General features: G+C 45.1%; 1 protein-coding gene across 1 annotated transcript in view; it reads left to right on the top strand.

The window, feature by feature from the left end:
• The window catches only part of LOC119975642, a 49,960-nt gene that overhangs the window by 19,028 nt on the left and 16,575 nt on the right, over positions 1 to 14,357 (top strand). Inside the window, exon 5 of the mRNA XM_038815423.1 lies at positions 3,657 to 3,721. Coding sequence (XP_038671351.1) covers positions 3,657 to 3,721 — 65 coding nt within the window. The remainder of the gene's footprint in view (positions 1 to 3,656; positions 3,722 to 14,357) is intronic.

Raw genomic sequence — 14,357 nt, 5'->3', positions numbered from 1 at the left:
AAAGACAGCTCAGCATGGAGCTAGAAGTGCAAACCAGTCTGCTATAGCATTCGGTGCTGAGGAGTGGTGCAACAGGTGTGGTGCAACATTATGGCAGGTAGGCTCTGTATGTTCCACTCACCTCAAAGTCTCAAGTGAACTTAGTTCTTCCTTGTGCACTCTTTTTCAAACGGGATTGACGCCAAGATTCCCCACTGGCGTGACGCAAGATTGGAAGGCCTGATGAGATTTTGGCAATCAGATTTTTAATGAACCTGTGCAAGATGCAAATTCATGCAGATGTATTCATGCCACCTGGCAGTGGAAGAACTGACCTGCCATTAACCTGCCACTGGGAGAATTGCAAACTGTTTTGGCGATTGCGGGCTGCCAATTGTTTGGCTCCCACGGGATTCTCCATCCCCACCCACCACCAAACCCAGTGTGGGCAGGATGAGAGAATTCCACCCATTGCCAATTATTTTAGAATGTTGAAGGAACACTGATGCTAATATGTCGCGACCTTTGACTGACATCCCATCACTGGAATATGGCTGTGGTAATTGCCACTTTAATGGCAGCGCATCAGAAGAGGGTCACCTTTCTTGGGCAGAAGACAGTCAGAAGACATGGAGAGACTGGGGCAGCTGTGGGCTGCTGGCCTCTGTACAGTTCATTTATTAATAAATACCTTTCATGTTACTAATGAAGTCTGTGAACGTGCATCATTACAATGGTTTTAACCTTTTTTATTACAAAGTATTTTCGGGGTTACAACCAGTAAGTTCAAAAACAATCTTTTGATATAAAGCATGGGGCTGGATTCTCTGATTTTGAGGATATATCCGGAGCACGTGCCTGGTCTTATGACCAAAAAGTCGCCGCTGCCCTAACACTGATTGTCTGCCTGGTGGAGGGCAAGCAGCTGTGCCACGACATATTTTCTGAGGTGTAGCAAATAAAAATGTATAACTATAATACAATAAACCTGATATGTACATCTATACAAAGCAAAATGAGTAATGATTATACAAGCAACAGTGAATATTTTACAAGTTCAATCTTTGGTATTTTTTCAACGTCTTGTCGATCTTCTGAGTTGACAAGGAGGTGATGATGATGTCTTGACTGTTTTGAGCATGTCATAATTATTTCTGGTATCGAGTAAAGTGTCATGAAATATTGATTCATTGAAATTGAAATCAGGAAAAATATCGTTTTGTAGTTGAATTTTTAGTAGTGCACGTTGATTTCTTCTTAGAATTGTACCTTCTGCTGTTTTCAGAATGTATGAACGTGGTACTGCTTGTCTTATGATTGTTACAGGAGCAGACCAACCTCCATCCGGTATTTTAATTCTAACAAGGTCGTCTGGATTTAATGATTCCATTTGAGTTGCATGCATGTCATAATATGTCTGTTGACGAGTACGTTGCTTTCTATTTTCTTTAACACTAGCAAGTGATCTGGATTCTGCAGCTGTATGGATGGTAGTGTAGTTCTGAGATCCCGATTCATCAACATTTGTGTTGGTGAAAGTCCAAACATAAAAGCGCAAGATGGATGTCTGATGCAGAATTCACAGCTTTACATCAATTGCTTGTTGATGTGAACACCCTTCTCTACCTTACTGTTGGACTGTGAGTAGTGAGGACTCGATGTCACATGTGTGAAATTGTACTGTTTTGAAAACTCAGTCCATTCGTTGCTGTCAACACATGGTCCATTGTCTGACATGGCAGTGGTGGATATCCCACATCTTGAAAACGTTTCCTTGCAGGCTTTAATGACTGATTTGGACGTTAAATCTGGTAGCTTCATGACCTGTGGAGAGTTGGAGTAGTAATCAATAATTAAGACATAGTCAGGGCTAGTCGAGTGAAATAGGTCAATACCTACTTTGGCCCAAGGAGAGGTGACTAACTCATGTTGTTTCAGAATCTCCTTGGATTGTGCAGGTTGATGTTTCTGACACGTCTCACAGGTGATTACCACGTCAGCTATGTCTTTGTTTATTCCTGGCCAATAGACTGCCTGCCTCTCTCTTCTTTAACACTTTTCAATCCAGAGGTGACCCTCACGAATCTGATCAAGTATCATGGAATGAAGACATTGTGGAATTCCTATCCGGTCGAGTATTAGAAGTAGTCCATCCACGATCGTCAGATCTGCCTGATCGTTTTTGTACTGAGGGCACTGCCCTTTCGGCCACCCATTCTGAAGATGGTGAATGACACAGTGCAGCACAGCATCCTTCTTTGTTTCAGTTCTGATAAAGTTTAGTTTTTGATTTGTTGTACGTACGTTTTCTGCACAGAGCTGTGCCTGAGCTTCCACATCACGTATGAATTTGAATGGTTCATGTGTATTCGTAACAGAGCGTGATGTTGTTTGTGATAGTGCATCAGCTATGATTAAAACTTTGCCTGACGTGTAAATGAGATTAAAATCATGCCTACGTAGCTTCATCATGGTTCTTTGCAGTTGTGGCGTCATGTCATTGAGATCCTTGTTGATAATGTGTACCAACGGTCTGTGATCCGTCTCTACCGTGAAAGTGGGAAGTCCATAGACATAATCATGGAATTTGAGTATCGCTGTCAATAGTTCCAGACATTATTTCTCGATTTGGGCCTATCGACATTCTGTCAGTGTCATCGCTCTGGATGCATATGCCACACGAACCCAAGATGAATTGTCGTCTCTCTGGAAGAGTACTGCGCCTATCCCATCCTGACTTGCATCAGGATCTTAGCACTGCTTTTATCTTCAGGTACTTTCATGTCCTGAATAGCTGAAATTTTCTCATCATCTGGTTGCACACCATGTTTAGATATCGTGTCTCCCAAGAATTTGAGTTCTTGACGTTCCGAAAGAACACTTAAATTGGTTAAGTTTGAGGCTATATTTCTTGACGCGCTTAAACACTTGCTTTAGTCGCTCAATATTTTCTTCTTGCGTCATCAACGTATACCCTAACACATTCTATTCCTTCCGTCATTTGTTCTATGATCCTGTGGAACATCTCAGATGCAGATATGATACCGAAAGGCATATGATTGAAACCAAATCTTTCAAAGTGTGCGTTGAATGTGCAGAGTTGTCTGCTTGAGTCATCAAGTTGCATTTGCCAAAATCCTTGTGATGCATCTAACTTTGTGAATATGCGTGCATTTGCCATCTCGCTGGTGATCTCCTCTCGTTTCGGAATGGGATAGTATTCCCTCCTGATGTTTTTATTGAGATTGTTGGGATCAATACAGATGCGTAGATCACCTGATGGTTTCTTCATGCAGACCATCGAACTGACCCAGTCAGTTGGCTTAGTGACTCATGAGATTATCCCTTGGTTCTAAAGTCACTCTAATTCTTGCTTCAACCTTTCTCGTAAAGGAGCAGGAATTCTCCGAGGTCGATGTACCACTGGCTTGGCATCCTTCCTTAAGAGGATTTGATATTGGAATGGCAATGTACCCATGTCTCTGAAAACATCTGGATATTGATTCAAAATGCTCTGGATATCGTCATCCAATATTGGTTGAGACGAAGTTGCAGTATAAATGCTACGTATTAGGTGTAAATCCTTACAGACTTGTGCACCTAAGAGTGACAATTTGTCTGTTTTGACAATCTCAAATCTTGAAATTTTATTCAATCTTCTTATTTGAAACCTTCAGGTGGCATGATCCTGTTGAAGAAATTAATTTTCCGTTCAGTCTACAAGCAGCTGGAAGAATCTCAGGTGCGTGTTGAAGCTTGTTGAGATCCAGCCTTGAGAGCAGGTTTGCTGAAGCGCCAGTATCCAATTTAAACAGAATTGGACAGTTATTAACTTTTACAACTGTGTTCCATTCATTATCAGAATTTACAGAATTAATTGGTTGAGGATTTTGTTTAACTTCATTGGATTCTTCATATTTCTCAATTATTCCAACAAAGAATGCGTTCTCCATTGAGACGGTATCTGTATCGGATGATAAGTTATCTTCTTTTTTGTTTGATTTCGATTGCTATTTCTAACGTCAAATCCTTTTGTCTCAAAAGCCTTTCCCTGAGGTGCTCATCATTGATACCAAACATAATTTGGTCCAGAATTAAAGAATCCTGAGGGCTGAAAAATTACAGGATAGTGATAGAATTCTTTAATCTGTGACAAAACTATTAAATGATTCCCCTGTTTTTTTGTAGTCTTTTATGAAAGATGAAACGTTCAAATGTCTCATTTGTTCGAATCTTACAGTGGTCGTCGAATTTACTAAGAATCACTTCAAATTTTGTTTTGTCCGAGCAGTAGAATATTGAAAAGCGTTATATAATTCTATCGCGTTTTGACCAGCCATAGATAAAAGCAATGTAATTTTGCGAGCAACGGTTGTGTTCGTTAAATAAGTTGCTTCCAGATATATTTGAAATTGCTGTTTAATCATCTTCCAGTTTGCATTCAAATTACCAGTTATCCTTAGGTGTCGAGGAGCTTGAGCGTGGTCCATCGAGGCATTTGTCTTCGAAGGTTTTTGTTTGCTGCAAAGCTTCTCGAGTTGAATAGCTGTTTATGTTTTCTTGTTTTTCTGATATATCTATACTATTCTAGCTAGTTTGCTGAAGCCAAAACCTGGTACCATGTTATAATACTTTTTGTAATATATTGTTACTCATTGCTTTCCTTCCAGAATAATCTGATGGTTAGATTTCACAGAAATCCCCATGAGTTAAAAAGGGGATGCTGGAGTGTAGCCGGGGGGAGGGCGGGCTGGTGCTGCTGAACTTTAGCAATTATGATTGCGTGGCGAATGTAGCAATGATTAGGAAGTGGACCATAGAGGGGGGGGGGGGGGGGTCGATGTGTGAGCGTTAGAGGCGGCATCATGCAAGGGCCCTAGTTTGGGGGCATTGGTAATGGCGATTCTGCGGGACTTCCTATGCAGGCAGGTCTCAATCTTCCCGCTCCTACCACCAAGGGGGATACAGGACAGGGTATTTTCCAGAATGTGGGTGGGAGAAGGGAGGGTTTCGGACATTTATGAGGAATTCATGAGGTCAGAGGAAATGCAGACTGAGGAGCGGAAACACAAATGGGAAGAGGAGTTAGGAGGAGAGCTAGAGGATGGTCTATGGGCAGATGCGTTGAGTAGACTCAACGCGTCCACAACATGTGCCAGGCTCAGCCTGATACAGTTTAAAGTCATTCACCGGGCTCACATGACAGTGGCCCGGATGAGCAGGTTTTTTTGGGTAGAAGATAGGTGCGCAAGGTGTGCGGAGGACCAGCGAACCATGTCCATATGTTCTGGGCATGCCCGAAGGTTAGGGGATTTTGGCAGTGGTTTGCAGATGTTATGTCCAAGGTGTTGAAAACAAGGGTGGCACCGAGTCCAGAGGTGGCGATTTGCGGAGCGTCGGAAGATCTGGGAATCCAGGAGGAGAAAGAGGTAGATGTTCTGGTCTTTGCCTCCCTGGTAGCCTGGAGACGGATATTATTAGTTTGGAGGGACTCCAACCCCCTAAGTCGGAGACCTGGCTAACTGACATGGCTAGCTTTCTCTGTCTGGAGAAAATCAAGTTTGCCCTGAGAGGGTCACTGTTAGGGTTCGGCCGGAGGTGGCAGCCGTTCGTCGACTTCGTTGGGGAAAATTAACCATCAGCAGAAGGGGTTGGGGGGGGGGGGGGGGGGGGGGGGGGGGGGGGTGGTGAGAGGGGGGGGGGGCGGTTGGGTTGGGGTTTAGTTTAGTTTAGAGTAGTGTGTTAGAAAAGGTGGGACCTGTGAGGGAGGATGACGGCTTTTGTACTATGTTTATATTTGTACGTACACTGTTTCTTATGTTGTTGGTATAAAACCATAAATACCTCAATAAAATGTTTATTTAAAAAAAGATTTCACAGAAACTACCAATCTTCAATTCAAAGCAAAATAGGTTGAATGAATAACGAGGTAAAGAATAACGAGTTTGTTCACTCTTCAGAACTTACACTGATAATAAAGTAAAGCAGAAGAAGGATTAACTGTATTTAACAATAAGAATAAACTGAAGTATATATCTCTCTAACTGCTGTCCAGTCACTCTTGGTTCGAAGAGAGGGAGGATCTTTCAGAATCACATATTTATACATGAATCTAGTGCTGCCATCTCATGGTTATCTTATTCTATGACTCAGTTGTTAACCCTTCATACACCAGCCTATATACATATGACGACTAGATTGTGCTGATATACTATTGTAAACAAATAGAAACTCTACCCCATTGACACTTTGTCAGCCAAACAGCACTAGGATTGAGCAGCATTTTAAACAGGTCACATTCAACTTTTTAAACTTCAAAATCCAGAAGCAGATGTAAAAACACACGCTTTTGGTTTTAGTGCACTGAAAGCATAAGATTTTCAAATCTGAAACCAGCCATGTTGATGATTTAGATTGTTAATTTCATAGTTGGATTAAAATCCTCACACATTATTTGGGACCAGGAGTACAGTACAGCATGTGCTCCATCAAACTGGGACCGAGATTTCCATAACCACAGTTCCAGAAGAAATGCTCTAAGAATTGCTTTAAATGTGCTACATGATTGAATGATAAAAAGGAAATATTTGAAGGGTCACACAAATTAAACATTCATTACCAAGGACAGAAGATGCTTTAAGACCACAGACTAAGAGTGGGCTCATTAAGGGGAATGTAAATATATGCTGGGGTGAATTCTCCGCCGGCAGGATTCACCGTTCCACCGGCAGCACACCCACACCCGCGGGTTTCCCAACGGCATGGGGCGGCCACAATGGGAAAGCAGATTGGCTGGTGGCGGGAACGGAGACTCCGCCGAGGAGCACCCGACTGGGAAAGTGGATAATGCACCCCGCTATCTTTTCTGAAGTCCTTTGTTAGCGAAGTGCCAAAGCTAGAAAAGGAGTGACCTGATGTGTTGCCGTGCCACCTACATTGGCCACTCAGCTTGGTTCGTGGAATTGGGAAGATTTTTATTTGGAAATTAACTGCACATATTTTGGTTTATTGACAGTATCAGGGAAATTAACTGCATGTGTGAGGAGCTCTTGGAACTCTTCATCACTCAGATTGAAACCATCTGTTCAATTGCCTCTGTCACATTCCATCTTTCCCCTTTTACACCATGTCAAACTTCCCCAAAGGTTCTCCTCTGTGAACTTGCGTCTTTCTCTCTTTCTTTTCATATGCCCCATTCATGCCTTCTGTTCACGATGCAATGGATGAAGAAGACCATGTGGCTCATGATAGTTCAAACATTTCAATATCGCCTTATGTTGCAGGGGCTGGTTTAGCACAGTGGGCTAAACAGCTGGCTTGTAATGCTGAGCAAGGCCAGCAGCGCGGGTTAAATTCCCATACCAGCATCCCCAAACAGGCACCGGAATGTGGCGACTAGGGGCTTTTCACAGTAACTTAATTGAAGCCTACTTGTGACAATAAGCGATTATTATTATCCAATTTATTTTAAAATAATTCCAAGGATTTTTCTGCCACTGACCAGTCGAACGCTAACTCTACATTTCAATTGCTTTGTGAAGAATTTCCAGACAGGACAGTAAAATTAACTTTTGGTTACTTGGAGCTGTACTCCTCTTCCTCAGCTTGCTGAGTTAATATTTTCACTCGCCCTTAATGATCCTATATATGGGATTACCTCTCAGATGTTTTCTTTTATGACAGCAAGCCTAAGACCTATAAATTACTCAGCAAACTGGCTTAAACTGGGCACAGGGAATGATCCCTGGAGTGTGATTTATAAAACCACAGGGCACCTGATATTGATCTGAGGTCTCTTTAACGGTACTCCCGATTCCCCTTCGCCATCCCATGCCCTGATATGACGTCTGCCACTGTCATCAAAGCCCTCAACACCATCTTCGCTTTGTTCTGTTTCCCCGCCTACGTCCACAGCGACGGGGATTCTCATTTATGAGTGATGAGCTGCACCAGAACCTGCTCAACAGGGGCATTGCCTCACGCAGGACGACCAACTACAACCCCAGGGGAAATGGGCAGGAGGAGCGGGAGAATGGGACGGTCTGGAGGGCCGTCCAGCTGGCCCTACGGTCCAGAAATCTCCCGGCCTCCCGCTGGCAGGAGGTCCTCCCCGACGCACTTCATTGCATTCGGTCGCTCCTGTGCACCGCGACTAACGAACCCCCCCCCATGAACGTCTCTTTGCGTTCCCCAGGAAGCCCACCTCCGGGGTTTGGCTCCCACCGTGGCTGGCAGCTCCAGGACCTGTTCTCCTCCGCAAGCACGTGCAGCTCCACAAGGCGGACCTGTTGGTTGAGAGAGTACAGCTACTCCACGCGAACCCGCAGTACGCCTACGTAGCGTGCCCTGACGGCCGCCAAGGCACAGTCTCCCTCAGGGACCTGGCATCAGCTGGGTCCCCACACACCTCACTTCTGCCCTGGCGCCTCCCTTCCTCCCCTCAGAGAACCCCACCGCAACCCCTGCTCCTGGACAATCCGTCCTACCCTTGCTCCCACCCGGGGATGAAGAGGATTTCAACACACTCCCAGAGTCACCGGCGACCAAACCGACGCCTGAGTCGCCACCAGCTCTGCGACGCTCTCAATGACAGATCAAGGCGCCCGATCATCTAAATTCGTAACCTTCTCTGTAACTTTAAAACCAATCTGTATATATATAATTTTCCACCACCACCACTGGACTCATTTTTAACAGGGGGTGAATGTGGTAGTCACCATTGTTGTATTATTTTGTATATATTGGTATTACGGTAAGGCCCCTGTACTACAGGTACGGGGGTAGATCCCTGCCTGCTGGCTCCACCCAGTAGGTGGAGTACAAATGTGTGTGCTCTCCGAACAGCAGCCATTTCGGCAGCTGCTGTAGGAGGCCGCACATCTCTTTGTAATAAAGCCTCGATTACATTCTACTCTTGTCTCGTCGTAGTTGATAGTGCATCACGCGACAGCCTGTTTCTGTGTCAATATTTAAAGAATCACATGCAAAAATGATCATGGGCAATGTACACGAAGGTGACAAATACACAGAACCAATCAACAAAACCAGTTAATATCAAGAGGGCAGGAGGGAGAGAAAAGACGACAACTTTTAAAAGCCATAGGTGAACATATTCATTGATTTATTTTATAAATTTAGAGTGCCCAATTATTTTTTTCCAATTAAGGGGCAAGTTCGCGTGACCAATCCACCTAACCTGTACATCTTTGGAATGTGGGGGTGAGACCCATGCAGTCACTGGGAGAACGTGCAAACTCCACACAGAGAGTGACCCAGGGCTGGGATTGAACCCGGGTCCTCGGCGTCTGAGGAAGTAGAGCTAATCACTACACCACCGTGCCACCATAGAGGAACATACTTAGAGTAAAGGGTGATATCTTTAGTCGCAAATGTGTTTATCAAACTAAGACCTATGAAAGAATGTCTGTAAATGAAGTAAACAAGTTTATCAAGAGGTTTCAGAAACTGGGGGCTGGATTAGAACAAAGAACAACCAAAGAACAAAGAAAATTACAGCACAGGAACAGGCACTTCGGCCCTCCCAGCCGGCGCCGATCCAGATCCTTTATCTAAACCTATCTCCTATTTTCCAAGGTCTACTTCCCTCTGTTCCCGCCCGTTCATATACCTGTCCAGATGCATCTTAAATGATGCTATCGTCCCCGCCTCTACAACCTCTGCTGGTAAAGCGTTCCAGGCACCCACCACCCTCTGCGTAAAAAACTTTCCACGCATATCTACCTTAAACTTTCCCCCTCTCACCTTGAAATCGTGACTCCCTTGTAATTGACACCCCCATTCTTGGAAAAAGCTTGTCGCTATCCACTCTGTCCATACCTCTCATAATTATGTAGACCTCAATCAGGTCCCCCCACAACCTCCGTCTTTCCAACAAAAACAATCCTAATCTACTCAACCTTTCTTCATATCTAGCACCCTCCATACCAGGCACCATCCTGGTGAACCTCCTCTGCACCGTCTCTAAAGCATCCACATCCTTCTGGTAATGTGGCGACCAGAACTGCTCGCAGTATTCCAAATGTGGACGAACCAAAGTCCTATACAACTGTAACATGACCTGCCAACTCTTGTACTCAATACCTTGTCGATGAAGGCAAGCATGCTGTATGCCTTCTTGACCACTCTATCCACCTGCGTTGCCTCCTTCAGGGTACAATGGACCTGAACTCCCAGATCTCTCTGTACATCAATTTTCCCCAAGACCCTTCCATTGACCATATAGTCCGCTCTTGAATTTGATCTTCCAAAATGCATCACCTCGCATTTGCCTGGATTGAACTCCATCTGCCCAACTCTCCAATCTATCTATATTTTGTTGTATTCTCTGACAGTCCTCCTCGCTATCTGCAACTCCACCAATCTTAGTATCATCTGCAAACTTGGTAATCAGACCACCTATACCTTCTTCCAGGTCATTTATGTAGATCACAAACAACAGTGGTCCGAGCACGGATCCCTGTGGAACACCACTAGTCACCCTTCTCCATTTTGAGACACTCCCTTCCACCACTACTCTCTGTCTCCTGTTGCCCAGCCAGTACTTTATCCATCTAGCTAGTACACCCTGAACCTCATTCGACTTCACTTTTTCCATCAACCTGCCATGGGAAACCTTATCAAACGCCTTACTAAAGTCCATGTATATGACATCTACAGCCCTTCCCTCATCAATTAACTTTGTCACTTCCTCAAAGAATTCTATTAGATTTGTAAGACATAACCTTCCCTGCAGAAAACCATGCTGCCTTTCACTGATAAGTCTATTTTCTTCCAGATGTGAATAGATCCTATCCCTCAGTATCTTCTCCAACAGTTTGCCTACCACTGACATCAAACTCACCGGTCTATAATTCCCTGGATTATCCCTGCTACCCTTCTTAAACAAAGGCACAATATTAGCAATTCTCCAGTCGTCCAAGACCTCACCCGTGCTCAAGGATGCTGCAAATATATAAGAACATAAGAACTAGGAGCAGGAGTAGGCCATCTGGCATCTCGAGCCTGCTCCGCTTTTCAATGAGATCATGGCTGATCTTTTGTGGACTCAGCTCCACTTTCCGGCCCGAACACCATAACCCTTAATCCCTTTATTCTTCAAAAAATATCTATCTTTACCTTAAAAACATGTAATGAAGGAGCCTCAACTGCTTCACTGGGCAAGGAATTCCATAGATTCACAACCCTTTGGGTGAAGAAGTTCCTCCTAAACTCAGTCCTAAATCTACTTCCCCTTATTTTGAGGCTATGTCCCCTAGTTCTGCTTTCACCCGCCAGTGGAAACAACCTGCCCGCATCTATCCTATCTATTCCCTTCATAATTTTAAATGTTTCTATAAGATCCGCCCTCATCCTTCTAAATTCCAACGAGTACAGTCCCAGTCTACTCAACCTCTTCTCATAGTCCAACCCCTTCAGCTCTGGGATTAACCTAGTGAATCTCCTCTGCACACCCTCCAGTGCCAGTATGTCCTTTCTCAAGTAAGGAGACCAAAACTGAACACAATACACCAGGTATGGCCTCACTAACACCCTGTACAATTGCAACATAACCTCCCTAGTCTTAAACTCCATCCCTCTAGCAATGAAGGACAAAATTCCATTTGCCTTCAATCACCTGTTGCACCTGTAAACCAACTTTCTGTGACTCATGCACTTGCACACCCAGGTCTCTCTGCACAGCGGCATGCTTTAATATTTTATCGTTTAATTAATAATCCCGCTTGCTGTTATTCCTACCAAAATGGATAACCTCACATTTGTCAACATTGTATTCCATCTGCCAGACCCTAGCTCATTCACTTAACCTATCCAAATCCCTCTCCAGACTTCCAGTATCCTCTGCACTTTTTGCTTTACCACTCATCTTAGTGTCATCTGCAAACTTGGACACATTGCCCTTGGTCCCCAACTCCAAATCATCTATGTAAATTGTGAACAATTGTGGGCCCAACACGGATCCCTGAGGGACACCACTAGCTACTGATTGCCAACCAGAGAAACACCCATTAATCCCCACTCTTTGCTTTCTATTAATTAACCAATCCTCTATCCATGCTACTACTTTACCCTTAATGCCATGCATCTTTATCTTATGCAGCAACCTTTTGTATGGCACCTTGTCAAAGTCTTTCTGGAAATCCAGATATACCACATCAATTGGCTCCCTTTTGGTCACCCATTCCCTGTCTCCATCACCAATTCTAATCTGCGGTGTGACCAACTCACTGAATGTGCTATCCACGACCTCCTCAGCATCGTGGATGCTCCAAAGTGAGTCCATCCGCAGCACCAGAGCCGTCATGCGGTCTAACAGGAGCTGCAGCTGGACACACTTCCCGCACATAAAGGAGTCAGGGGCATCGGCCGCGTCCCTGAACTCCCACATTGCGCACGAGGAGCATAACACTGGTCTGGGATCTCCTGCCATTTTTACCCTTTACCTTAACTGATTGCAAATATAGTATCAAATAATTAATAAGTGAAAGGAATAAAGATTTTACTTACCAATCACAATACTCACCAACACACAAAGAGTTAAATTTCTCCCAGCAACTGCTAATCGGAGCACTTTCCTTACCAGCCAATCAGGTCACTGCTTTGCTGTGATGTCACCCTTCAAGGTAAGCTTTTAAAGAGATAAACATACTTTCCCGACAACCACGGTTGTTTATTTTTGGTTAGAGGAGGGGGTAGGGAGGGAAACAATGAGGAAGTGTTTCGGGTTTAATTTTCACTTGACAACAGCCCCTTCACAATTCTCCAATCCTTGACGCTGAAATCGCATTCGGCGATGGGGCGGAGAATCCCCGATGACACCGAAATCGGGGGCAGCGCCGCTTTCATGATGCTCTGCTCCCTGACAAAAACGGTGCATGCCGTATCCACGGCCTCTGTATGGTGGCTGAGGCCTGTCACACGATGCTCCGTCCCCGGCCGAGTTCCCGATGGCATTGGTCTCTCATGGTCTCACCCGTTGGGAACTCAGCGTGGTGGCTGCGGATTCAGTCCAGCACCGCCACAGTCGGGGGAGGGTCGCTCCGCGGGTAGGGCTGGACATATTCGAGGCTGGGGGCACTGTGGTGGGGTTGTCAGGGGCGCGCGGGTTGGCTGAAGTGGGCAACTATTTCGCGGGCCGGGTCTGCGAGCGGCATCTGCCATGAAGCACGGCACGGCCGCAGCAGGCCGCTGGCGTGCGCATGCATGGCCATGGACCCGGCAATTCCCCAGGCCGTATCAGTGCCTCCATGCTGCCTCCATGCTCGCCCCCAGCAAAACGGGAAATTAGTGGCCGTTTTGCGCCCGTTTTCCACCACCATTTTCACGCCGGCGTGGGGGTCATAGTCTGGTAGTGCGGTGACCAGAATTGGACACAGTATTCCAAATGTGGCCCAACCAACGTTCTATATAACTGGAACATAATCTTTAAGCTTTTATACATGATACCCCGTCCTATGACGGCAACATGACATATGCTTTCTTTACCACCTTTTCCACCTGTGCTGCCACTTTTAAAGATCTGTGAACCTGCATTCCCAGATCTCTCTGTGTCTCTATGCTCTTGATGGGTCTGTCATCTATTTTATAGCTCCCACCTGAATTGGATCTACCTAAATGCATCATCTCGCATTTGTCTGGGCTAAATTCCATCTGCCATTTCTCTGCCCAATTTTGCAGCCTTTCTATATCCGGTTATATTCTCTGACAATCTTCATCACTATCCGCAAATCCTGCAATCTTAGTATCGTCTGCAAACTTGCTGGTCAGACCCCCTACATTTTCTTCCAAGTCTTTATATATACTACAGAGAGCGGAGCACCCAGTACTGATCCCTGCGGAACACCACGAGTTACAGACCACCAATAGGAAAAACATCCTTCCACTGCTACCCTCTGTCTTCTATGGCCAAGCCAATTCTGGATCCATCCAGCTAGTTCACCCCTGATCCCCATGTCATCTAATCTTTTACACCAGCCTGACATGAGGGACCTTACCAAATGCTTCACTAAAGTCCACGTAGACAACATCCACAGCCCTTCCCTCGTCCATCGTTTTTGTCACCTCCTCAAAAAATGTAATTATATTAGTGCGACATTGCCACCCTCGTACAAAACCATCCTGCTTGTCGCTCATAAGACCATTCACTTGCAAATGTGCATAGGTCCGTGTCTGTATTCTCCGATCCCCAACACCGAAATTGCATTTGGCGACGGTGTGGAGAAAGCCCAATGATGCCGAAATTGGGGGCAGTGCCAGCGTGGGGGCGTAGGGCTGTATTCTCCCAAAATGAGACTATATCCCCACGCCAGCGTAAAAACGGTGGAGTTTTACCTCAGAAATTCCTTCTACAAAGTTGGACG

This window comes from Scyliorhinus canicula, chromosome 13 (assembly GCF_902713615.1).
Source record: "Scyliorhinus canicula chromosome 13, sScyCan1.1, whole genome shotgun sequence".
NCBI classification, from domain to species: domain Eukaryota; kingdom Metazoa; phylum Chordata; class Chondrichthyes; order Carcharhiniformes; family Scyliorhinidae; genus Scyliorhinus; species Scyliorhinus canicula.
This window is presented reverse-complemented; position numbering and strand designations above follow the sequence as displayed.